At 40.1% G+C, this 27,351-nt stretch overlaps 1 protein-coding gene across 1 annotated transcript in view; it reads left to right on the plus strand.

The window, feature by feature from the left end:
* LOC110304251 (ABC-type organic anion transporter ABCA8B) overlaps window positions 1–26,347 on the plus strand; it is a 59,867-nt gene extending 33,520 nt beyond the window's left edge. The window contains exons 19-39 of the mRNA XM_021175489.3: window positions 2,704–2,899; window positions 4,722–4,888; window positions 6,284–6,417; window positions 7,234–7,371; window positions 9,190–9,297; window positions 10,643–10,816; window positions 10,958–11,071; window positions 13,570–13,689; window positions 14,427–14,489; window positions 14,886–14,977; window positions 18,342–18,462; window positions 19,043–19,160; window positions 19,811–19,902; window positions 22,113–22,273; window positions 22,750–22,825; window positions 22,916–23,010; window positions 23,895–24,014; window positions 24,229–24,369; window positions 24,913–24,992; window positions 25,836–25,891; window positions 26,003–26,347. Of these exons, the coding sequence (XP_021031148.1) occupies window positions 2,704–2,899; window positions 4,722–4,888; window positions 6,284–6,417; window positions 7,234–7,371; window positions 9,190–9,297; window positions 10,643–10,816; window positions 10,958–11,071; window positions 13,570–13,689; window positions 14,427–14,489; window positions 14,886–14,977; window positions 18,342–18,462; window positions 19,043–19,160; window positions 19,811–19,902; window positions 22,113–22,273; window positions 22,750–22,825; window positions 22,916–23,010; window positions 23,895–24,014; window positions 24,229–24,369; window positions 24,913–24,992; window positions 25,836–25,891; window positions 26,003–26,101 (2,465 nt within the window). The 3' untranslated portion in view covers window positions 26,102–26,347. The remainder of the gene's footprint in view (window positions 1–2,703; window positions 2,900–4,721; window positions 4,889–6,283; window positions 6,418–7,233; window positions 7,372–9,189; window positions 9,298–10,642; window positions 10,817–10,957; window positions 11,072–13,569; window positions 13,690–14,426; window positions 14,490–14,885; window positions 14,978–18,341; window positions 18,463–19,042; window positions 19,161–19,810; window positions 19,903–22,112; window positions 22,274–22,749; window positions 22,826–22,915; window positions 23,011–23,894; window positions 24,015–24,228; window positions 24,370–24,912; window positions 24,993–25,835; window positions 25,892–26,002) is intronic.
* Window positions 26,348–27,351: the final 1,004 nt, after the last annotated feature.

Here is a 27,351-nt window from a genome sequence, read left to right on the forward strand (position 1 = left end):
GATAGATTAGATAGATAGATAGATAGATAGATAGATAGATAGATAGATAGATAGATAGATAGATAGATAAGAAAGAAAGGGAAAATAAGACATGGTAAAAAAGGCAGATAAAATGAAGCAAAGAGGGAAAGAACAAATTTTGGTGTATTTTTTCACACATAATACCTCTTCAAAAACAATTTTTATTTCACATTTATCTAATAAAATGTATATTTAACCCAATGGCATTCATTAGTATTTCTTGTTTGGGACTTTCTAGTTTTTATATTTGTGTGTGAATTTTCAACTGAACAAAAAAATTCAAAATAAATATGTCAGGTAACAGACTTTTTAAAAACTTGAAAATACTCAAATAGCATTTAAAAAAAAAAAAAGAAACTATAAATCTGTGTGAACCAACAGTTAAGGAAAAAAATTAGACATTTGGTACCAGCTCACAGATACCATATTCTCTGATTTGGTTTTCATTCTTTTTTTCCCCTTTGTACATTGTCTATTTACTGGTCTTCAATACCACAGGCCTTATTTTGAAACCCAACTTATAAACTCTTACTGAAGAAGCTGGGTTTTTCATCCTAACATTTCCTTTACCTTTTTGTAGTTTTTGTTCTTTACTGAAATTCCTCATCGGTTTGTCAATAGTATCCATAATTTTTCAGTCGATATCACCCTATACTTATTATAGATATTTTAAAACCCTTACTATTAATCCCAATGTGCAGATCACATGACAAATGACCTGTACTGAGACTCAGTTTAATTATTTTTTCCATGTGAGTTACATTTTCCTGTATCTTTGCATATCTCGTAATTTGTACTGTATCTTGGGCATACCCAGAAGACTGCCAGAACGTGTGTGGCTCACCTTTTATGAGACCGCTGGTGTAGATGGCTAAACGGATCAAATTTATCTTGGTCAAATGTCTATGATTTAGGGGAGCCTTTATTGTAATCTGCCCACCTCGCAATATTAAATCACTTGAAGATAAATCAGGCTTTTCCATTCTGTGTGGCTTAGGATTATAACATGGACAAAGTTCTATAGATCTCAGTATGATGAACAGCCTGCACTACCAAATCACTCAACAGCAAGAGACACAGCCGCTCACCGTTTTTTGTTTGTTTGTTTAAATTAACTAATAAGGCATTAACTTGACTCTCCCTGTGGTGATCAGTTTTGATGGTCAAGTTGACGGAATCCAATACCCTCATGGAAGCAAATTCCTGGGGATATATGTGACAGGTTATCTAAATTAAGCTAATTGACACAAGAACACTATTGAACAGTGTAAGTTCCCTGAGTTGGACTGAATTCAAAGGAGAAAGCAAGCTGAGCCCTAACACCCATTGCTCTCTGCTTCCCGGCTGTAAATATGATGGGCTAGCTGCCTTCAGCTCTTCCCGCCATCACTTCCTCCATCACTATCCATTAGATATACCCAGCCTAGGTCCATTTTATCTCAGTATATCACACTTTCAGTATTTCACTATCTCCCCAAGAGTGGCCCGTGGAGGGCTGATGAGTGACACAAAGGCAGACTGCATGCCTTGGTGATGTTACTTTGCAGGTGACCCTGTGCACTTTAACATGACGGTTTCTGTCTCCCATTCCAAGCTCTTGATGTGCTATGCCCACACACTCAGTGAAGGATCTCAAGGGAAAGAATCAGTAGATGGCGTAAACTCACTTTGTGACTTGGACTTGACATAACTCAATCGTGTTGCAGCAGACGACGCGTCGTCTATGAGATCAGATTGCTTTCTGCTGCTTCTTGATGCCATTGGTCCTCTCCTACCATGCTCCCAAGGATGAAGGCAGCTACTTTGCACTCTCATCCTGTGCGTTCAGAGTTGTTTACCACTTTGGAAATATGGAGATCAATCTCATTAAATAGAAGAGAATATCCTTGAATTAGTCTTTTGCATGTGTTCACGTGGGTATGTGTGTGTACCATGTGTGTGGTGAGTCTGGGTGCATGTGTATGTGCAAGTAGGTATAGAAATCAGAGGACAACCTTCCCACTCATTCCGCTGGTGCCTTCCAATTTTTGTTTTGAGGCAGCTTTACTCATTCATCTGAAATTTCATTCTGTTCTAGGCATGCTAGCCAGCAAGATCAGGGATAGAACTGTCTTTGTCTCCTATATCACGTACTGGGACTACAAGCAAGCAACACCATATTCAGTCTTTTGTTTTGCTTTGTTTTTGTCATAATTTCCAGGGATCCAAATCAGTGCTATGTAGATGCACATCAGGGTGTGGCCATCCACTGAAGGAGCACGGGCAACATACCAGGAGCTGTACCAAGAATATTGACTCTCACTCCCTCTACCACCACCAACTGTCCATAGCTTCTCAGCCAGAGTTGGGGTTTCATGAGTCTTTCCACACTGGAATTTTGCCATCTAGACCTTGTGCACATAACCACAGCTACTGTGAGCTGATGTGTGTAGCAGCCATGTCAAGTCTAGAAGTCCCTTTATATACTTTCTGTATACAAAAATACCCTTTTTAATTCCTGCATTTGTTAAATCAATGGACTCTTTTTATCCCTCTCTCTCTGGCTCAGTGCAGCATCCAGCGATGCCATACGATGTGCGGAGGAATACAGAAAAGAGTGTAGCTAAAATGCGCTCAAACAGTGGTTGCAACAAGGCGTGCCTGAAGTGGGTTTTTACAAGTTGCCTCCTCTGTGTTTTGCAGAGGTTGACATCGTGGGAGAAGGGCAAACAGAGAGATCTGGGGACACAGAAAGGCTTATGGAGATGGAGCAAACTCTCTCTTCACTTAGGGAAACAGAGAAGACAGGCAGCATGGCACTCTGGAGGCAGCAAACCTGTGCGATCGCAAAGGTTCGCCTGTTGAAGTTAAAGCACGAAAGGAAAACACTTTTATCTGTGTGAGTATCAGGATGCTTTCGAGCTCTCTTACATAACATTAAAGATAACAAAGGTGGGACAAGAAGAGAAACCACTCTACTAAGCTAAGTAAGCGCCATTGCAGGGTTGGTCGTTGGTCCTGGTGGTTATCTATTAGGAGACTAGATGGCAGAGTTTATAATGTTTGTAAGACGATTCTAAAGGAAGAGCTGAGGTGATGTAGAGTTTCCTTGCGTATCTCCCCCCTTTCGAATTTGTCACCATGGGATATCAGTGCCTCAGACCTGATGCTGTGTGCCTATCCTATAGGCACTTGCCTAGGTATCAGGGCATCTGCTAGCTTCTTTAGTGACAGCAGCTTGATATCCACTCCTACTCTGTACACAGCAGGTAGCATCCCTGAATTGGAGGCTCATCATCTTCCATGACTATTATGATGTCTATGATACCGTATCCATCCATAAATGCCTTTTCTTTGACAATTATATTTTTATTAGATTTTCTGATTCATTGAATATGTATGTGTGTGTGTATGTGCGCATACCTGGGCGTGCATGTAGAGACCAGAAGAGAATATCAGATGTGCACCTCTATGACTCTCTGCCTGTTCCTTTGAGGCAGGGTCTCTCTAGACCTGAGGCTCACATTTTGTTATCTAAGCTAGAAGCCAACAAATCCCAGTCGTACTCCTGTACCCATTCCTTTAAGCTGGGGTTACGGATGTATGCCGAACACTTGGCTTGGTGTATGGATGCTGAGATACAAATCCCAGTCCTGGGGTTGCACAGCAAGGACTCTTAATCACTGAGGTGTCCCTCCAGCACCAGGATCACTGTGTTTTAAATTAAGAAGTGGAGTTACACATCCTACCACATAATTCAACCCCAATAAACAGTACACAAAAATTTGACAAAGAAACAAAATGATTTAAGAAGAAAATTTGCATTATATTATCAATATAGTAAGTAGCATATAGGGAGTAAAGAATGAAAGGATGCCAGTCATTTCAAAAGATTTAGGCAAGAGATATTTATAAATTAGGTATGGAGGAAGGTTTCAAATTAGCAAATATGATAACAGTGTTTTAGGATATATTAATTTCCTTGAAACAGGGAGTAAAGGAAAATAAATAAAAATTATTATTAGCTAGTAATTGATACATTTTAATTGATTCTTTTATTAAATAACATAATAATTTAGAATAAACTGTAAGTTAATTAAAATATAAGTCTGGAGAATAAAGAGATCATGTGGACATTATAGAATCAGAGACTATGGGAAGTAAAGTAGATATGAAGAAAACTATTGGAGGGGGTGATGATGAATTAACAAACAGAGAGGTGGAGAATCACACAAGACTCACAAGAGATAGGCAGAGTCTGGGTGTACAGCCCCATGGGCTGGACACTCACAAGATATGTGGTACCGGACAAGTGTAGAAGAGCAAGAAAAGCGATCAAAGAGGAAAGCTACAGTTTGTCCCCTCAAATTTAGAAGTGAGAGAAGGACAAAACACTATTAAAAGATAGGCAGGGCTGGAGAGATGGCTCAGAGATTAAGAGCACTGTCTGCTCTTCCAGAGGCCCTGAGTTCAATTCCCAGAAACCACATGGTGGCTCATGACTATCTAGGATGGGATCTGATGCCCTCTTCTGGCAGGCTGGTATACATGCAGATGGAGTACTCATATACAATAAATAAATAAATAAATAAATAAATAAATAAATAAATAAATAAATAAACAAACTTTAAAAAATATATAGACCAGAGTTACCCATTTAATATTTGTGATTAGTGGATCAATCATAATATGCTCATGGTGACAGCTTTTATTCTCTGCAGGCTCTTGATACTGGTAGTCGGCATCTGTCCTCTTCTTTTCGAAAATATCACAGCGAAAATACGTCAAAGCTCTTACACTTGGGAACTTTCCCCACACGATTACTTCCTTGCTCCGGGACAACAGCCCCAGGGCATGCTCACTCAGTTATTGATCATTAATAAGACAGGTAATAACGGATTTCCAATTCACACATGTATCTATGTCTCATTCTGAAAGTGCTGGACAAGGACTTATGGTGGGAAGGTTTTAAGGAAAGGTCAAAGGTAGCAGAACGCAGAGGCAAGGGAAAGGAGAGTCTACTAAAAACACATGTCACTCAAAAATACCATAGAGATCATTGAGACCTTATAGTCTCATTTTAATTGTTTAATTAAAGAGTATTAATGCTATTCTATTATGTACATATACCACATTGTATTTATCACCCACCTGTAAATGGGTATGTCCCCTACAAATGATTATGAATAATATTTTGATCAATGATTATGTATTTTTGTAAAGTTTTTTTTTCATTTCTTTGGGATATCCTCTTAGAACTGGGATTGTTGGATCACATAATACATATGTTTAAACTGTTAAGGATCTACTAAATTGTTTTCAAAGTGAGTGCATGTGTATGATCGCAATGTATGTGTTCAAATTCCTGTACCTCTTGGATGAGTCCCACTCCTGATTATTTTTATAAGTATCACACTTGTTACATGATATCTTCTGTTTTGTGTGGATGCACTTTCTATGTGGGTGAATGTCTTTGTAAACAAGGGTGTGCATGCATGAGTGTATATTTAGAGACCAGAGTTCAACGCTGAATGTTTTCCTCAGTCACCTTATTATTTAAAACTCTCTCTCACTGAAACTTGAACTCTTTATGCTGCCTCTTCAGTGATTCCCCAGAGATAAGATTTCTGTGTGGGTGCTGGGGATTGAACTTCGGTCGTCATCTTGCTCAGCAAGCACACTATTGACTGAGTGCTCTCCTCACTCCTTTTTCTCTTCTGGTCTCTATTTCTGTTTTGTTAATGGCTTGTGGTGCTGAGGGTCTTCTTGTGTGCTCGCTGACATTCTCAGAGAAGTGTTCTTGCCAATTTTAGTAGATTTTCTTAAATATATCTTTCTTCATTTTCTGCACTTGCTTAAGACTGTTTCAAGAGTTACACACTGGTTGATTATCTGGGTAGAAGCTCTACAAAGTTGTTCATGTCACCAGACTGCCTTCCTGCCTTAAGAAACTATTTGAAAATCAAGTAATAATCTCATAATAGTGAATTCTGTTTTCAGACATTTAGTGATTAGAAATTACCTACCATTAAAACTCCACAGCTATGCATTGCAAGATTCTAGGGGAAAAAAGCTATTTCAAGAGTCATATTGTATGAAAGAGTTATATATTATCAGTAAACACATTTGTTGTTGCATAAATTCCTAGAACAATTAGTCGACTTTTAGTTCACGATGCAAAGGTATTATTATGTGGGAAAGTACACATTGAAGCATTGAGATTCAGAACTTAACACGGGCTTTTCTATCTTTGAAATACCTAATATGTTGAATGACATCTCAGAGGCAAGCATTGACGACTTTATCCATTCTGTGGAGCGCCAGAACATAGCTTTGGAAGTCGACGCTTCTGGAGCCAGAGATGGTACAGATGACCCATCCTACAATGGAGCCCTTATAGTGTCTGGCAATGAGAAGGTATGCTGGTATTAACTCAGAACTTCCACCAAAGTGTGTAAAGAACACATAGCCCTAAAATACTTAGGTCGCTTCCAGTCTAAGAAATAGAAACAAGAGCAAGTGCTCTCTCTCTCTCTCTCTCTCTCTCTGTTTCTCTCTCTGTCTCTCTGTCTCTGTCTCTCTCTCTCTCTCTCTCTCTCTCTCTATATATATATATATATATATATATATATATATGACTTTATTCATTGATATAATAAATAATTCTTGCTTCTATCATGTTTGCCACAATGTGTGATAGCAAAATACATACTTTATTCAAATTTATATATTTGATGTTATAGTTGAGGCCAGGAAATTCATATCTCCCTTTATAGATTTTATACCACATATATCTTAGAAATGCTGTTTTGTCTATGACAATAAACACTTTAAAACATGACTCTAGCCCTAAACAAGACAGCTGGCAGATTAAATGCATGGTTTTGTTTAATTGTAAACAATGCCTTGTTTTACTTACACCAGGGTTTGCTTTTATTTATACAGCTTTTTGTTTGTTTATTTATTTTTGAGATTACAATTTGCTTACAGCATTTGTGGGATTCTTTTGTTATTATTTGAAAGCATTTTTAAAACACGTCATTGGGGCTGAAAGTGTAGCTCAGGGGGGAGGGCACAACTCCCATAATGTGAGGCGGTGGGTGTGATTGCCAAGCACCATCAAGAAACAACCACAATGTCATTGCATCTTAAAATCCCAAGTTTTACTTTCCTTAGGAAAAAAAACCATGAAGACCTCTGATAATTAGGAGGTTTTGTTTATTATGGTTTCAGAACCACAGCTTTTCGTTTGCATGCAACACCAAGAGACTGAACTGCTTCCCAGTTCTGATGGACATCCTGAGCAACGGGCTACTTGGAATGGTTAAACCGTCAGCCCGCATCCAAACCGACAGAAGCACGTATCTCGTGGTAAGTTCAAGTCCTTTGCAGCACCCTCCCTGATCATCTTTTAAAGTCCTGGAATCATAGCTCTTTGGAATCCACCAAAACTGTAGCCAGAACTTGGATTCATGCTGGCTTCTGTGGCTTTGGAAAACCAGTACCTTTCAGGACCTCTGGGCTTTTAAAACTGCAAACTAAACCATTTTCCCAAAGAGGATAAGAGAGGACAAGAGTGAAAGTGTACAGTACTGTGATTAATACGAAGGAAAGAACACACAGAATGAAATAAGAAAGGGGGTTGGGAGGGAGGAGGGATGGGAGGAGGAGAGGGGAGCCTCATTACTTTTACCAATGCTACTGAAGAAAGAAATCTGGACAAAGCTCAGGCTGGAACTATCCTCATTAGAATAACTCCAGGTTCTTGCCAGGAATATCAACTCCTTTGACCTACCTTATACTTATTAAACCAACTTTTCCAAGTACAGAACAAAGAAAAAAATTCCATTTCTCTTCCTGGCTGCTATAGTAGCTTATAGTAGCTCTGGGAGGCAGAGACAGCAAATTGCCCAGGAAGCTGCTAACTAGTCTATTGTATCTGCATTCAAATGAGTGACCCTGTCTCAATATGTGACACGGAGAAGGAATGAAACAGACACCCATGTCAGCCTCTCCCCATACCTACACACATGCAAGTGTGCACATACCCTACACATGGACCAAAAAAATTGTATTTCTAACCCAAGGCCTGAGCAATTGAACATAGACAGCCCTTCAAATTTAGAAACTGGGCAGCCATCCTTTGGAAAGATTCCTTTGTTCTCAAGTATATTTCTCCCTGTTACAAATGTAGAGAACACTGCATTTTTAAAAAATCTTTTTGATTTAAATTCTGAACAGTTTTGTATATAGTGTTTTCCACAAATACATATCTGTGTACCACTTGTGTGCCCTCTAAGGTGAGAAGAGGGCATCAGATCCTCTGAAACTGGAGGCACAGATGATTGTGAGCCATCTTGTGGGTGCTGGGAATAGAACCTGGGTCCCCTGGAAGAAGCAGCCAGGGCTCTTAACAGCTGAGCCATCTCCCCAGTCCCACAGCTTTTAACACATTTAAACATTAAGTACCTGGTACCCAGGGACAAGCCCTGGACACAGAAAGCACTTACTAACTTACTTGCTAAATACATAAATGAGCATCAGAGATCAACATTGACTTTGTCCTATTCAGCTCTCTGGCTCTGTGATGTAGTTAACCACATGCTTAATCAAGCAATGGCTGTGTGAATCTTCAAGTGATGATGGCTTTGTGGGTGATGAGAGTTTGCGTATCTCCTTTCCTTGAAGGGAGTTGCAGAGGCAACCACCACCAACAACGTTTCGCGTGGCTCTTTCACATCTTCTCCTCACACTCCATCTCTACGTCAGGACCACCAACCAGTACTGACCTGGCCTCCTGACGTGTCTATTGTTTGATATGGTTCTTGAGCCCAGCTACCACATTGAGATCATTGAAGATCAGTTGCGAAACTGAGGATGTCGGCTGTGACATATCATGTATTACCTAACGTCACAGTAAATCACAGAGTGAATGACACAAAAATACATTGTTAGTACTTTCCCACTGTGCCATATTTTTGGTCAATGCGTGCTCTGGGTATCAGTTCCTTAACTGGCAAGTTTGAGCATGACGTGAAGTAGTCCAAAGTCAAGCTTACAAACTAGAAGGACTGTGAAAAGTTTGGAGATCCCAACAAGACACCCAAGACATACAATCAATTTAGCATTTTTAAGATTTATTCCAGGAAAAGAAACTCCAAATTTGTTCATTCAGCTTTTCCTTTTCAGGATGAAATTACTCATCCTTTAGAAGGCCTAGGGAAGACTGCATTCTGGCTGATTCTGACCTCCGCTTGCCCTCCTTATATTGCCATGAGCAGCGTCACAGACTATAAGGTAATAACGAATTGTGAGTAACTGGAACTTGAGTTACTTTGTAAATTAGAAGCTGAAAGTATGGTGATTACATGCACACACACACACAATGCAGTTTTTAATTAATCAATTTAAATAACTCCCTGTGTTAATTAAATACAATCATGCAGCTATACAAAATGAAATACAAAATTGAAAAATAAATCAATTCATCTATCTCCAATAGATTTTCAATCTAAAAGGTGTTGAAAATATATAGAGTCATTAAATCAACTTTTAAATGAACAATTGTTTGAGCAAATATTTTTCCGAAGAAGATACACAAGTGGGAAAAATGTTAAGAACAATGGCTGACATCGTGAGTGATCAGAGAAGTGAGAAACTTTTATCCAAAATGAATCTTGGCTTGAACCAGTCTCTGCTGTTAGAAAACCGAAATTCTCATGCAAGCTGGCCCCCTAGATGCCCATCCAGATGTGAATTAATAAGCAAATTCTGGTATAACCATGAATACAATAGAATATTTCTCAGAATAAGTATTTTAAAACTTCCAACATTTAAATGACAATTTGTAAATACCAATTTGTACTGTTTTTCTGATTCAAATGAATCTTTGCTGTCTATAATTTATAGAATATAAAATATAGCAATTGTATACTATACAATTATGTATTATATATGTTATATGCAATAGCTAGAAATTACTGTGCATAAAATGTAAGTATAACCACATATATGGCATATAGTATATGTAATTATATTTATCACATAATTATTCCTGTTATATATAGTATTTTAAATTGCTCAAAGGGCTGAGATATAACTCAGTTGGTAGAGTGGTTGCTTAGTATGTATGAAGTACTGGGTTCAGTCCTTAGTACTACATAAAATCAGATATGATAGTAGCTGCAGAAGGATCTTGTGCTGTGAGTTTAAGACTGGTCAGGGTTATATTAGACCCTGCCTCAAAAAAAATGCAGTTGAATCAAATCACTTACATAATATTACATACACATTTTATATGTGCAGTTAGACGGTTGTATAGACAATGGGAAGTGGGTTGCTCAATAGATAAGCCTTCCATTCACACACTCGGCCCTGTAAGTCCCAGCCCATTCATGGTGACATTTGATAATAGGAAATCTTCTTCACGTACTTCCTACGTTTGTGATGAACCATGGCGTGACCGTCACCAAAGCAGCTGATTGGTTGCTACATCTGTCAGTCATCCACACCTCTCAACCTGGGTAGCACTTATCACAATAGTCCAGAGTTATTATAAATAAACATCAACATTAAATATTCTACAGTTTTTAAAATTCAAGCTGAAGCCACACTTTGTGTCTCTCCTCTCTCTCCTGGACAGAACAAAGCTTGGTTCCAGCTGCGGGTCTCCGGCCTCTTCCCTTCGGCTTACTGGGTCGGGCAGGCAATGGTGGACATTCCCCTGTACTGCTTTGTCTTCCTCTTCATGTCGTTAATGGACTACCTTTTACGCTTCCCAGATACCATGTTTTCTATTATAAGTCACGTCATACAAGTAAGTGCAAATGGTTTGTAAGTGCAAACTGCTTTTACAAGCCGTGCTTTGCCAGGCACTCACTGTGGCAGTGTTGGGAGCCTACGGGTTTTCTTACCTTGCTTTAGTCTCTGAGACTCACATTCCCATTGTTGTTTTTAGATCCCGTGTTCTGTTGGCTATGCCATATCCCTGATCTTCTTAACATACGTGATTTCGTTCATTTCTCGCAAGGGGAAAAAAAACAGCGGCATTTGGTCACTTAGCTTCTTTATCGTAAGTATGGTACTTGTGGACATTTATCGTGCATATGCGATATAAACTTCTAAGCTAATTCTTTATGTCCTTGGTAAAACTGCCATTAATATTTTCAGTTCCAAATATCTACATTTGCCCATCTGCACTTTCCACTCCAGCCTATTTCTGTACTTGTCTTTCATTAAAAGATTACATTGTTTTTAAAAAAAAAAGCTATAAAATATTGGTTTAGGAGAAAATCAGATCATTTGCATGTTTCCTGAAAGTGAAGTGATTAGAAAGGCCTCAACAATTTACCATACTACAGATTCTGTTGCTGGTATAGTTTAAAGTACAAATTACTGGGGCTGGAGAGGTGGCTCTGCAGTTAAGAACACTCGCTGCTTTTGCAGAAGACCCAAGCATCCACATCAAATGACTCTCAATAGCCCGTGAATCTAGGTCCAGGAGATACCCTCTTCTGGCTACCATATACAGTGCCCTTGTGTGTGTGTGTGTGTGTGTGTGTGTGTACATACACAAAAATAAATAAATAAAATAAAATAGAAAAAGCAGAAACTACTTTTTCAAACTCCTTAGAGGATCAGCACCACAAAGCCACACACACACACACACACACACACACACACATAGTCTACGAATATTGTCATTTCCTGTGATTTCATAATAGCAAAAAGTAAATTTATTCATTGAGTAAAATTTTATTGACTTCTATATTGTGCTGAAAATGAAGGCTAATTGTGGGAGAGAAATGGGTGGTGTCATCCTGGCATTAGAAAAGATTAATAGATTATTACAGTTAATAGACAATGATTTATTAAACTAAACATAATAAAGATGATCTGTGTTCTTTTCCATCTTAAGGGTCTATTAGACAGTAAAGCAATAAGCTCTATGAAAATATTTAGTAGGGCTATTTAAGAAGATAGAAGCAGAAATTTCACTTTAAAAGTAAAAGCTAAGGCTAGGGAGATGGCTCGGTGTGTGGAATGTTTGCTATGCAAGCATGGGAACCTAGTTTAGACCCCCCACACCAGGCTTGAGAAGAGAGTGAGAGATGGCTGCATGTGTGACTGGATCCCCAGTGCAGGGAAACGGAGATGGGCAGATCCTCTGGCTAGCCAACCTAGTAAAACGGTGACCTTTGGTTTAACCATGCTCAGGCCCAAACAAACCCACACATGTAAATGTCCATACACACACACACACCATATAACACACACAAATACCATATTACACCCACCACACACACATCACACACACACACACATCACATACACAAACACCATAAACACACATACTACACACACTTCACACACACACATACAACATCACACATACACCACACATACCACACACCACACACACAAACACATACACCACACACATCACACACACCATACATACCACATACAAACACACACACACAAACACATATACCATGCACACACACACACACCACCACATACATGTACACACACACAAACACATATACCATGCACACACACACACACACACACACCACATACCAAAAATGGAGAAATGAAATCTGGAGAACATACAACAGTGTGATTTAGAGCATAAGGGATGAACGTGACCCTAGAGGGGAGGGCACCCAGCTTCACCTAGGAGCTCATGGCATTTTGCAGTGTGGATGACAGATACAGGAAATAAGCAAGGAAGAATCCTCTAGCAACCATGCAAACTTGTACAGTTTGTAAAACAGTGACACAAACCTCTGGAAGTAGCAAAAATGTTGAGGAAGTCATCACACATTGGTTTTTTTTGTTTTGTTTTGTTTTGTTTTGTTTTGTTTTGTTTTGTTTTGTTTTGTTTTGTTTTGTTTTTAAGTGAAGGGTTTTGTATGCCTATAATCTTTTTCTATTGCCAGAAATTTGTCTTTTAGCATTTCTGCTTATTTTTCTCCACTGGTAGGGCTAACAAAAATAATCTGTTGCTATTGTTGCTGTTGGCTTTTTTTTTCCCAGTCGAATGTCAATTTTAAATTAATGCTTATCCATTTCTAAATTTGACCCCCAGAAGAAACACATGCCAGTTTCTCCCCCTTGTCCATAGTTAAAGTATTTTATATAGCAGATTTTAGGTTTATCTGGTGATGGTTCACATGAGAAGGTCTAAGCCAAAGCAATTTTCCTAAGTTGTTAAAAACAAAACAAAACAAAACAAAACAAGACAAAAACAGAGGATGCTCACACAAACAACTGCTTTCCTTTTGCATGGGGATGTTGGAGCTAAAATTTGGAATGATGGACTGCCATGTCTTCCTCGTGCATGCGTATCTAGATTTTAAAGATACTATGTGTGACAAAATGGGTGTGAGGCTTTAAAGAGCAACACGATGTCATCACAAAATTCATTGCTTTGTGTGCTGATCTTTTAAATTAATTTACAGAAGTAAAAAGGAAAGTTGGGCTGTGTTATCTTCCTCATGAGACCTCTCCATCTGAAGACGTGAAACTTAGAACAGCTAATATGTATGTTTGTACTCCCTGCAGATCACTGTGTTCTCAGTGGCTGTAATGTTGCTGGCTTTCGACGTGAGTGGTACACAGTACTGCTTCATCTTTTTGATACCGCCGTCCACTCTGGTTGGATGCTTGATCTTGTCTATGCATGTAAGTAAGACTAGTGTCTCGCATCCTGGAACTCGTGACAGTTTGTAAAAGTTTGACATCCTCGTGGGTCTCGAGAACTTGCAGAGCAAACTGGCTTTTCTCCCAGGCGGGGCAGTGCGTTCTGCTTGACGTTTAATAGGACAGCTGACCTCTGCTTAACTCGTGGAGAGAGGTAGGACTAGGTGGCAGGAAACAGAACAGTGTTCACAGTCATCTTACACAACTCATGTTTGTAGGCTTACTTAGGTTCAAATGGATGTGGATAAAATGATGTTAAGCTTCGTGATTTGGGGGCGGGGGTGGCTGGATAAGCATCCTATACAAATACAATCCCTTCTTTCTATATGATATCTATGCCTCTGTAAGAAGAAAGTTGCTGGGTAGAGGAAAAAAGGTACCAATGAGGTGGAGGAATGGAGCAGAGGCATCAGACAAGAAGCAGGGGGTTACAGGAAGTGTCTGGATTTCTGTGGAATAAAATTAAAAGTAGGTCTCTTATCATTTGAGAAGGACAGGCTCAATATAACTCAGATCCTCTCCCACCAAGTGATCAGTGAAACGCATTGCTTCAGATGAAATCTCTTTGACCAGCTCCTCAGTGCACATGTCAGAATGAACACTTGTCTGACATTGGGAAAATGTCATTGAGACTGTTTAGGGCCAATTCAGATTCCTAATGATAAAAATCTGTGAGGTGAAAATTCCCTATATAACTACTTTTTTTCCCCCTTTTCTAGCTTTTCATATATCGGATCTTTGAAGGAGGACAAATTGTAGAGCCATTCCTGGTATTCCTCATTGTAAGGATGTGTTCTTTTTACTGGGTTCTAAATCATACTCAACAATGTTAATTCATGCTGTGTTTTTACTAACATAGGGACAAGATTTTCATAATACATACAAATATAGTATTTGTAAAGTCAGAGACAACTATTTTTATAAAGGTTAACTGACAAGATAATTATTTGCCAAATATTAAGAACACTTGTACCTGTGATAGAAAAAAATTATAGTCCATAATTATAGCTGATTTGTAATGAAAATGAATGATTTCCAAATGTGCCAAGGAGGATGTTGGAAATTTAAATTGTTATTCAATATAACTCTTGTCAAGAATTATACTAGTTCACTTCATACTAAGGCAGTGATCATTTTGTGCTTTCTAATGCATTCCCCCTCCCCGCTCTCTCTCCCAGCCTTTCCTTCATGTTTTCATTTTTATTTTTACCCTTCGATGTCTGGAATGGAAGTTTGGAAAGAAAACGATGAGGAAAGATCCCATCTTTAGGTAGGAAGAGATCAAACTGAGGGTTATTTTGTTTCACCAATCAATATTCTGGATTTTTTTCTTTCATGCAAAACAAGCCAATTAATAAACCTATGCCACTGTGTCGGGATTAGACTGTGGAAGAAGGATGTACTGGAGTTAACACAGGCTCAGATACACAAACCAAAGAAGACTATGATGTAGTGACAGAAATAGACCCACACTGCTGACAGTAAAGTCTCTGACGGGGCATGCAATGCAACCCTGGAGGAGTTGTAATGGGGCTGGATCTAAAAAGCTACCATTTTGTATAGAGAGATGGTTAAAAAGAATGCTGCTATTGGTCCCTGTACATAGGCAGGATACATTTTGGATCAAAGGTTTTGTGGGTGTGTTGCTGTCCTCATTCCTATTCTGGGAGTCCTGTCTGGCTACAAGAAGTGGCCTCTTCAGGATCCATATCCCTCACTGTTAGGAATCTCAGCTAGAGTCATCCCCTTAAACCCTCTGGAGTTTTTCCCCATCCCAGGTCTCTGGCATGTCCTAGAGATTGCTCTCCCTCTACCTGATCTCTCTTTCTTCTCCCCTGCTCTCCCTACATGTGACCTTCCCCTCCCTGCCCAGCTCCCCTCCCAATCCCCCTCTTCCACCAAGTTCTCTCCTTCCATCAACTTCTAATATCTATTGTTTTTCCACTTCTAAGAAAGATTTGACCATTCTCCCTTTGGCCCTCCTTGTTATTTGGCTTCTTTGGGTCTGTTGATTATAGCATGGCTATCCTGTACTTTATGGCTAATATTCATTTATAAATGAGTACATACCATGCATCACACCCAGGAGCTTCCCCCATCCCAGGTCTTCAGCTAGTCCCAGAAATGCCCTCAACTGATTTTCATTCTCTCTCCCAGCCCTTTCCTGCTACCCTCCCCACACCTGATTCCAACCCATTTCTGCTCCTCACCCTATCTCTTGCCCAGTTCCCTCCCCTGGGTCCTCTAATTTCTTTAGATCTGTGAATTGTAGCATGGTTATCCTTTCTTTTATGGCTAATATCTGCTTATAAGTGAGTACATATCATGCTTATCTTTCTGGACCTGGGTTACTTCACTCTGATTTTAATGGTGTGGAATTATGTATTTCATGTATTTTCTTGAGTGTCATGAAATATCTTGGTTTCTCCATCTATGGTGATTGAAAGTTTTGCTGGGTATAATAATCTGAGCTGACGTCTGTGGTCTCTTAGGATATGCAAGACCTTTGCCCAGGCCCTTCTAGCTTTTAGAGTCTCAGTTGAGATATTGGGTAAAATTCTTATAGGTTTGTTTTTATATGTTACTTGACCTCTTCCCTTGCAGTTTTAAAAATTCTTTCTTTGTTCTGTATATTTAGTGTTTTGATGATTACGTGGAGGATGTTCATTTCTACTCCATCCTGTTCAGTGTTCTGTAAGTTTCTTGTACATTTATAGGCATCTTTTTCTTTAGGTTAGGGAAATTTTCTTCTGTGATTTTGTTGAAGATGTTTTCTGGGTCTTTGAGCAAGGAATCTTCTTCTATTCCTATTATTTTTAGATTTGGTCTTTTCATACTGTACCAAATTTCTTGGAGGTTTTCTGTCATGAACTTTTTAGATTTTCCATTTTCTTTGACCAATATATTGATTTTTTTCTATTGTATCTTCTATGCCTGAGAGTCTTTCTTCCATCTCCTGTATTCTGTTGGTGATGCTTGCATCTATTGTTCCTGTTTTCTCTCTTGGGTTTTCCATCTTCAAGCTTGACTCAGTTTGTGTTTTCTTTATTGCCTCTATTTCCCTTTTCTGGTCTTGGACAATTTTATTCATATCCTTCACCCATTTGATTGTATTTTCCTGTGTTTCTTTATATCATTTGCTTCCTCTTCTAATGCCTCTACCTATTTAAATGCATTTTCCTGCATTTCCTTGAGGGATTTATTCATGTCCCCTTTAAAGATCTCTATCCTCTTTAAATGATTGGATTTCATATCCTCTTCTTGTGCTCCAGTTTCTTTAGGATATCCAGGTTTTGTTATAGCAGGACAGCTGGGCTGTAATGGTGCCATATTGCCCTGGAACTTGTTGACTGTTTTCTTAAACTGTCCTTTAGGCATCTGGTTTTCCCTGGTATTGGCTAGATGATAGCAACAGGGCTTCATGTTGGGGGAGCCATAGACCAGACAATGTAGGTCAAGAAACCTGACTGCTGGCTGTGCCTCAAGCCGATCCCACTGGTAAGGAACTTGTGAAGCAATGTTCCAAGTTGGTTGTTCTTGGGGCTCCACAGTCCTCCACGGAGTAGTAGGAGGCTCCTGGGGTCCCACAAGGATCCTCAGGACTGAAAAGCGAGCCCAGGGATACATAATGGAGCTTGGAGGACTACGCATAGCTCTGAAGGCTGTGGCCTAGGCTTACCAATTGGGATGGCAGGCAGATTTGACTGGGATGGGATTTGTAGGGCAGGGTTCCAAGCTGCTTAGTTTTGGTGCCCCCAAAGGTTTCCACTGGGAATACTGATGTTCTTGGAGTCCTGCAAGGCTCCTTTGGACTGAGGAGTGAGCCCAGAGATAGACAATAGGGCCCCAGGAACAACACACAACTCAGCTCTGCAGGCTATGCCTTGAGCAGGACCAGCTGGGAAGGGTTTGGTGGGGTAGAGTTCCAAGCTGGTTAGTTTTTGGGGCTCCTGAAGGATTCAATGGGGAAGCAGGATGCTATTAGGCTCCTCCAGACCCACAAGGCTCCTCCAGACTGAGGAGAGAGCCCAGAGCTCCCTTAATTGACTTAATATTGCTCATGTCTTATGCAGGTAACCACAGCTGCTACACAGCATGATCATGTGTACAACACCATGTCGTGACTACAGAAAATTTCACAGCAGTCCTCCCCATCCTTTGGCTCTTGCATTCCTTCTGCCCATTCCTTCCTGTTACTTCCTGAGCCTTGAGGAAGGAGATGAAACAGATGTTCCATCTTTGACTGAGTACTCATATTATCTTATTTTCTGATGTAGTACTAATTTTAAATACTCTGGCCCATTTCCCCCATCAGAACAAAATAGTTTATGTTGTTGGGCTATACTATTTTCAAAAGAATTTTTCAGATTATTTCTGAACTATCCCCTAGCATTGAAAGCAATCTTCCCACAGCTGAGTATAATAGAAGATAGGTAAAGAGTGATGGTCACTAAGCATGGTGGTGTTGACCAGGGCAAGGGGAGTCACATGGGATGAATGCAGACTGCACCAAAGAGAAACACGATGCATTTCTCATCTTGTAGTCCACTTGAGAATGGGTTTAGAACAACAAATCATTGTTGACACAAAGATAAAGGTCACAGTCAATTATTAATGGATGGCTTTGACCTTAGAATTTCTCCAAGAAACAATGATGTGTATCAAAACCCAGAAGAGCCAGAAGATGAGGATGAAGATGTTCAAATGGAGAGAATGAGAACAGCGAATGCCTTGGTATCCACCAGTTTTGATGAGGTAAGCACACAAATTAGCTAGCTTACCAAAAAATGCAAATGTGTGCTCATTAAAGCAACTGGTCTACCAGACTTATTCTCTAATGATGCTTCTTTTCCTTCATCCTAATAAAAGAAAGTCACTGTTTTATAGTGTGGCCATCATTTTTTACATTAAAATGAACAGACTGAAAGTCAATGTTTCCAATCCTTAGTATAAACTAAAAAAAAAAAAAAAAAGAATACAGGTGAATTAACTCAAACCATGAAGGACTTTGAGAAACTGAGCATGTAGTGACAATTGTCACTGTTTCTAGTGAGAACGTACAGTATTCAACATAAGGCACACTGTCTGGTGCTTTTCGTGTCTTTTGCGTGTTCAGGGAGTCAGGCATGCTCTCTAAAACAATGTGTTTCTTAGTAGATGTCATTGTAGGGGAAGGTCATTGAATACTTTCCATAGACAAGGGCTAAGAAATGAAGTAGATAATGATGGTGCCCACTAGGATCTCTTTGATGCACAGTTAGGGTAGTGTAGGGATTACAGCTTATTCAAAGTCAGTGGCGAGAACAGTCTGATGTGACATTCTTCTTGTTTACAGAAGCCAGTCATCATTGCCAGCTGCCTACGCAAAGAATATGCAGGGAAGTGGAAGCATTGCCTTTCCAAGAAGAAGGCTAAGATAGCCACCAGGAATGTCTCATTTTGTGTCAGGAAAGGTTAGACATGTGGTTTTCAATAGTTGGCTCAAATATTGAAACTATTGAACTATTTCATGCTTCTTGAGGAAAATTCTTCACACACTATCTTCTCACTCACGTATGGACTCCTCTCCGGGTAGCCTGACAGCTCCTTTACACATTTCATTTTTAAGTACATACATTCACTCCAAGAATAGGGCCCCGGCTCTGTCTACACCGGAACCAACACTACTATATACCCCTTGAAAGCCATTAAATTTTCTCTTAAACTCACACAACTGACAATCTAGTGTTTACTATTTTTAAAGAGAATTGGTTGGGGATGTAGCAGTATTTACTGAAGGCTTATGTTGGAGGAACTCAATTTCTAACATTACTACCAAAGACTTAAGGTCACAGGTAACAGAATCAGACACTCTTAGTTTCTAAGAATGGCTGTCCAATTTCCATTAGTATACTCTTGGGAAAATACCTCATTCTTGAGACTTTTTATCACCAAGAATGAAAGAAGAGATAGTGATGATTTCTTGGGATATTTGTGACAGTTAAATGGGACACACAATGTACAAAACATATCACATGACATACATCAGACAGTGAGAGTTAAGACTATGTTTTACGCTTAGTTTTACTGTAAATTTAAGTTCAATATAATCCCTGTGTTTCAGGTGAGATTCTAGGATTGTTGGGACACAATGGAGCTGGCAAAAGTACATCTCTTAAAATGATAAGTGGAGACACAAAAGTCACAGCTGGGCAGGTAGGTGGCATATTATTTGAAAAATTGTCAGATGTCACAGCTTTATAAACCATAAGATTCTGTTCAAGATGATTAAAGTGATGAATGCAATACACAGGAGAGTAAATTCATATGCACACTATATAGAAACTAAGTGCTTGGGAAGAACAATCATTTATACCTTCAAAGACACACAGAAAGAATGTTCTGTGACAGATTACAAAACCAATATAAGAACACATATAATCCTATTAACTTGTCAATAAAACACTTCTAAGGAGCACTTTCCTCTTAGCATGTAATGTTTTAATCTTGAGTAAAATTTTAGGATATTCACTGTCCTTTAGACGCCACTAAGTTGCTCAAATATGTGTATGTGTGTATGCATGTGTGTGTGTCTGTGTCTGCGTGTCTGTGTGTGTACATTTCAAATACACTATTTGGAAGGACCATCTTTTAATAAACTGTAAAAATGAACATCAGAGAAGTAAAGTGGACTTAAATCACACATACAGGAAGTGATTAAATGAAGTAGACAATCAACAACAACAAAAAAGAGGCATCATAGATCAGAAACGAAACCTTTTCCCCTGATTCCACAGCAGAATCTTGAAGATTCCTTTGCAAAGTCCAGGGAGGCCAGGGCAAACGATAAAGCAGAAGTCTACAGACCTGCACCTTGGAAGACAGGGTGGTGGTCAAGCCAAGAGGTGAAAAGATAGGCAGGGATACAACTGGCAGGTATCCCCTACCCCACCCCACAGACAGAGAAGATGGCAGGTTACCATGTCCCTCTGAAACCAAGGCGACAGCAGCTCATCATGGAAGGTGCTCATCAGGAAATGGTGGTGAGCTACACCCTCATTTCAGCTCTAACTGTCTCCAATTCTCTCCAACTCAGTCCTTTTTCTGACCCTCAACTCACTGACTTATTTCTCATGAGGTGTGGAAGCACAGCAGATGACTCTTCATGGTTACATTGTGATGGAACACAGTAAAAGTAGGATGGCTGAGGTGATGACTCCGTCAGTAGATAGCTTGGTGGATCTAACTTCATTCTCCAGAAACCACAGGAAATCCCAGCATGGTAATATGTGCTCTTAACCCTAGTGCTAGGGTCCTAGATACAAGCAGCTATATTCCTGGCCTTTACTGGACATAGAGCCCTATTCTAATTGGTAAGCTACAAGACCAATAAAAGACCCTGCGTCAAAAATAAATAAATAAGTAAACCAAGAGACATTCCCTGAGTTTGGCATCATGGAAGTGACTTAGTCACAACAGCCAACATGATGGTTTACAGCCTTGTTGTTCTCCTATTCCATCACTTTCATGATTCCTCTCCTCTGTGACTGTCAGGTCACCTCCTACTTGTCTTGCAGGTGACTACAGGAGATGACCTCTCTGTCCTTGGGCTGCATATCTCCTCATCCTCTTGCTCATTCTGCTCCAACACACCTGCCCTTGCCTTGGTCTAGGAACAGCACATCAAATGGCATTCCTTCATAGGCTTAGATCTTACTCTTTGCTCTGTGGCAAATTCCTCCCCCCACCAAAAAAAAAAAAAAAAGAAAAAGAAAAAGAAAAGAAAAGAAAAGAAAAGAAAAAAGTCTGGTTTTTACCCCATGATTGGAAACTTCTTCTCTTCCATTAAAATGATCCCTCAGAAAATGACGGGCTAACAACCAACCCAAGGTCACTTCTGCAGTTTTTCTCCATCTAAGCCTTCTGGTTTCCACCACAGCACCACTCTGACTGACCTTATTCTATTTACTCTTCCCTCCACTTGTTGTTTGCCTGGTACTCTCTGTAGAATCGAAACTCCAAAAACAAGGTACTAATTATTTTAAGCCCCTCATCTATGAGCATTAAGTGCAGCCTCTGTCACAGAGGAGGTATTCAAAAGAACAAGTGAGGGTAAAAAGTCATTCTTAAGATGCTTCATTGAGAAAACTGTGCAAACATTGGATATGAAGTGGGAATAAAAGTAACACTGGAAGTAACACACACTGGGAGATTTTTTGACAGTCCACTTAGAAGACTAAGTTTCTGACTGGGCACACATTTATTCATAGGTAATTACTACTAACAAGTTCTCTCCAGTGTAAGATGTTGGCACACAGTTAAAATTCCCTTTGGTCTGGGAGGGAGTGTCTGTGAGAGAGCTGTCACAGGAGTACTCCTTGAGGCGGTGTGGAATGTGGGCTCTACTGATGGACTTTTGTCTATAGGTGTTACTGAAAGGGAGCAGAGAAGGGGACACCCCAGGGTTCCTGGGGTACTGTCCTCAGGAGAATGCCCTGTGGCCCAACCTCACTGTGAAGGAGCACCTGGAGGTATTTGCTGCAGTGAGGGGCTTGAGCAAAAGTCATGCTGCAGTCGCCATCACAAGGTACATGAGTGGGGGTGCACCTAGAACAGGAGGAGGTCAGGGAGAAAGTGGGTGACAGCAATCGCAGAAAACTTGAGGTGAAATGCTCAAGACGCTGGGCAGATTTAAAATTAGGAATTAGTTTTCCTGTTTGGGGCAGGCATTATTTGTTTTTCCCCAGTCATTAAACATGGAAAAGGGGGAATATATTGGTAAAATTTATTGAAAATACAAAATTTTAATGTATTGATCATAGATTAACTATTTGGATTCTATGACATGATAATGTTTGAGAAGGGCTAACGTCAGCCAAGAAGATCACCTTTTCCCCACTAACACACACACACACACACACACACACACACACACACACACACAAGCTCCAGAATTCCATCTATTGGCCCCACTCCCCAATCTCGCCCAGGCTCATTGCCCCAGCTTCCCATTATCTGTCTTCACTGAGTAGAAGATAGTGATGTTCTGCTGTCTCTCTTTAGGTTGGCAGATGCACTCAAGCTGCAGGACCAGCTGAAGTCTCCTGTGAAGACACTGTCAGAGGGAGTGAAGAGAAAGGTATATGAAGGGCTCAGGGAAAGGGCTTCGAGCACACCTCAGGGAGGCACACTTGAGGTGATGCCTCATGGGCTGTCCCTCTTGTTACAGCTGTGCTTCGTGCTGAGTATCCTGGGGAACCCATCTATATTGCTTCTGGATGAGCCGTCCACTGGGCTGGATCCTGAGGGGCAGCAGCAAATATGGTGAGGAGATGCTGCCACTGGGGTTGAACCCACTCCTAGAAGGGGGCTTGAAAACAGTTTCACTCACTCAGAAATTGTTTTTACCAAGCATAAGGTGCAGGGTTCAGATTCCCAACACCCCCACAAAAATCCAGGGGTAATCTTGCTTGCTGTAGTCTGAGTGCTGTGGAGCTGAAGTCAGGAGAGCTGGAGCTCACTGAACAGCAAGTCTTGGCTAATTGGTGAGCTCCAGGTTCAGTGAGAGCCACTATTTCAAAAATCAATGTGGATAACAGGATACCCAACCTTGGCCTCTGGCCTCTACCTACACATGTACACATGTATACTTACACACACGTGGCATGTGCACACAGGCACATAAATCACACAGAAAGAATGATAAAAGTATATCTTAAAACTTTTTATGTACATAAAGAAACAAAACTACCAACACCCTTAGTAAAAATCAATGGTTTGCAAACTAGCATTTCCCTAGTAATATTTCTCAAACATCTCTGGGAAAGGAAGTACACATTGCATTAGGCTGCAAGCCACTCCCTGTGTGTACTAGAGCTGCGTAGGGATCTCTGGGTTGGTACAGGAACTTCTGAATCACAAGCACGTGTCTGTTGCTGGGCATCAGAACAGTGGTTCTCGGTAAGTTGTAAAACCCGCTATTTATTCTGCAGTGACTTCCTTCTGCTGGCTTGGGTAACACTGTTGAGTTCTGCATCATTCTGTCTCCATGTGCATGGCTGTTTTGACAGAATTTCCCTCTTCATACAAGCTCGTAATAAAATACTGCATCCTGCTGGTGCTCCTTTTCAACGCATGCTTCCCTTTTCTGTCCTTTTCTTATTTATTAGGCTACTTTCTAAATTGTGAATGTTGTCTTGACAATATAGGCAAGCAATCAGGGCCATCATAAAAAATACAGACAGGGGTGCCCTGCTGACCACCCATTACATGGCAGAGGCTGAGGCTCTGTGTGACCGAGTGGCCATCCTGGTGTCTGGAAGGTTGAGGTGAGTATGTGTCTCGAGACCACACTGACTGTTGCAATGTGTGACTAGATGGTGTTTCCCATAGACAAGGAAATAAATGTTAATGGATAGAATTGCTAGACCCCAGTTAACAGCAAGAACCCCAAGACAGAACTGGTAACAAGCTGAGGGTTTCAAACACTGCCGCACATACTTCTCTCTCCCTATTCTGAACACATCCTTCTCCAATTCCCAGGTGTATTGGATCCATCCAACATCTCAAAAGCAAATTTGGCAAAGATTACCTGCTGGAGATGAAGGTGAAGACCCTCGAGCAGGTGGAGCCCCTCAATACGGAGGTCCTCAGGCTTTTCCCCCAGGCTTCTAGGAAGGAACGGTAAAGTTGCTCTTTGGTTTTGATCTGATACCAAATGTTGGTTTCCCCCTGTCAGTTATACTGGTTTGTAGTCAGTTGAAAGGAAACGTGGCAGAAAAGTTACTCGATAGATATCTGATGGAAAGCAGAGAAGATAGAGCTGATGTAAAAGCAGATGTACCATATGTTGTGGCCCTACTATGTTCTATGTCCCATCCTTGGCTTGTATAATCTCTTTCTCATGAAGACCTTTCGGGATCAAGATTGTCATTCTAAACTAAAATGATATGTTTAAGGGACTAGAAGATAATTCAGGGTTAAGTGTTTGCTGTACAAGCATGAAAATATGAAAGTTACCCAACACCCACATTAAAAGCCCAATGTGATTGCACAGTCCTGTAATCCCTACACCAAGAGTGGAGGCAGGTAAATCTTGTTTTGATAGCCAACTAGAGAGTAGATATGTTGTTAACAACTCTTAGTCCTGATTAAAAATAACAACAGTTGAGTAGTGAGGTTGTAATGAGTTTAGCCCTAGCTGATGTGTTCTCCCTCTATTCCTAGGTACTCTCTTCTGATGGCTTACAAATTACCAGTGGAAGCTGTGCAGCCTTTATCCCAAGCTTTCTTCAAGTTGGAGAAAGGTAAGAGTGAGAGCCAGGTCTCAGAAAGTAAGACAATGAGGAGAAAATTATTCTAAGCAGGAGGATTACTGCATGTTCCAGCCCAGCCAAAGCTACAAAGTGAAACACTGTCAGAAAAGAAAAGAAAAAGAAGAGAAGAGAAGAGAAGAGAAGAGAAGAGAAGAGAAGAGAAGAGAAGAGAAGAGAAGAGAAGAGAAGAGAAGAGAAGAGAAGAGAAAGGGGGAGGGGAAGGAAGGAGAGGGGAAAGGGACAAAGGGAAGAGAAACTGTTGCAGGATATTTGATTACATTGTCAACCCTGAGATTAGAGATTATGTTATTTACTGTGGGGCAGGGTTGGGGGGATTGGGTGGAGGGGGATAGGATACTGTTTCTAGTGGTGGTGTGGCTCCAATTCTCTTCCATGCTCTTCACATTCTATTCTGGTTGACAAGGCAGGTTCCAAGTTCAATCGTAGGACTCTTCAGTGTGTTTTAGAAAGAGTGCATGAAGCTATTCTCTCCCTAGAAAATCTCAGACGCCCTCCTCTGGAATCTTCTAAAACAGCCTAATTCAAGCAGCTTTCATCTGCATCTTCCTATGTGGCTGTGCAAAGGCTCGTGCATAAGAAAAGAACATTTCTCATTTCCATTTCTCTCTTAAACCCAGAATCCAAAAAGTACCCAGCATGTAAGCCTAATACAAGCAGTGTTCCTCCAGTCAAAATAAATGTGTTGATGTATTTTAACTGAGTGGACTTATCATAACACAATTAATGTTTTAATTATGTGTGTCTGCTGTTGGCTTATGAGACTATCTATATAAGAAAATATGCATGCTCCTAAATGCATTTCTCTTTATACAGTTAAGCAGACCTTTGACCTGGAGGAGTACAGCCTCTCTCAGTCTACCCTGGAGCAGGTGGGTCATTGGTAATGACTTTACCACCCACAAAATGCAGACATATAATTTGCTACTCTGCTTCACTTGCAACTACATGTGACATCTCTCTTTCTCATCTATCCTTTCCAGGTCTTCCTAGAGCTCTCCAAGGAGCAGGAGCTGGATGGCTTTGAGGAAGAATTAGACTCCTCCATAAAGTGGAAGCTCCTCCCACAGGAAGAGGCTTAAGCCAAAAATATTTCTCCTGTTCCTTCATAAGACTGTGTTGTTCCTTAAAGACATCTATTTTTATGAAATATTTTAGTACCTATATTATAAATACTATGATGTTCCTCAGGGATTGGAGAACGGGGGTGAGTACTGTATAGAGGCTGGACCACAGGGAACCTTGCCTAGCCTTCTCCACATCCCTTTAGGGCACTTGATGCCATAGTTCTGTAGAATGTTGAATAAACAGTTACTTTTATACAATTATTTCCATTTGTGAGTATGATATATTTAGTTAAAATATTTTAGATAATTTTTTTGTATCGAAACCATAGGCTTAGATTTTTCAAAACCAACTTTAATAAGGGTTCTTAAATTCTTCAACCTCCCTTCTAGCTCACCAACCAAAGGTAGGTAAGAAGAAAAGTTAATAGGAAATGAGGGATGTGAATATCATTTGGAAGTAGTTCTTTGGGGCAGTTCCAAACATGAATCCGTAGCAACTGTCCAGTGCAATCACAAACACCAAACACAAATCAGTAGCAGGAGGCTCAATCCAGAAGAAACCGTGAGGCTCCACCAAATAGGTATGAGCCCACAGAATGTCAGGAGCCATCATAGGACAAGCTAATAACTAGCAAGTGATCTTCCTGAGATGACTGCCTTAGATTAAAATTTATGATGGAACTTCAATAGGCAAGGCCCAGGAGAAAGTCGTTTTAGGAAAGATTCCTGTTATTAATATGCTTTTCCTATTATTATTATATACATATGACCATCACTGGGTATTAGTCCACCCTTTTGAGCACATCTCTACAGATCTACAAAGATGTACTGTCTTGTACTGATGCTATGTAGACAAATGGATGGCTTCTTAATTCTTAATGGTGATCCTATAAGAATTTCTAAAATTATATCAGTATTTATTAAGCTCTAATATAGTGGGACTGATATTAGGTCCTCTTCTGATAGTCAAAACTGCAATGAGAACTCTGCCAGTCTCCCATGTGTCACCAGTTAATTGCCTCTTAGATGGAAACCAGACTTTCTACTACTCAGAGCACATTTCAAGAGTTTGTAAAACAATTTACCGAAGGTCATAAAAAGAGAACTAACTTAATTTATTATAGGTGCTAGGAGCTGTGACTGGTGATGGATGTTTAGCTAAATAATTACTCCTAATGGATATGCATGTAAACATTCTCTGTTGTAAACTTCTATTTCAATTTATGATTTGAATTTTTGTGTAAACTTGTAATGAACTTTTTACC

Source organism: Mus caroli, unplaced genomic scaffold, assembly GCF_978045245.1.
Source record: "Mus caroli unplaced genomic scaffold, Mus_caroli_1 scaffold_13, whole genome shotgun sequence".
NCBI classification, from domain to species: domain Eukaryota; kingdom Metazoa; phylum Chordata; class Mammalia; order Rodentia; family Muridae; genus Mus; species Mus caroli.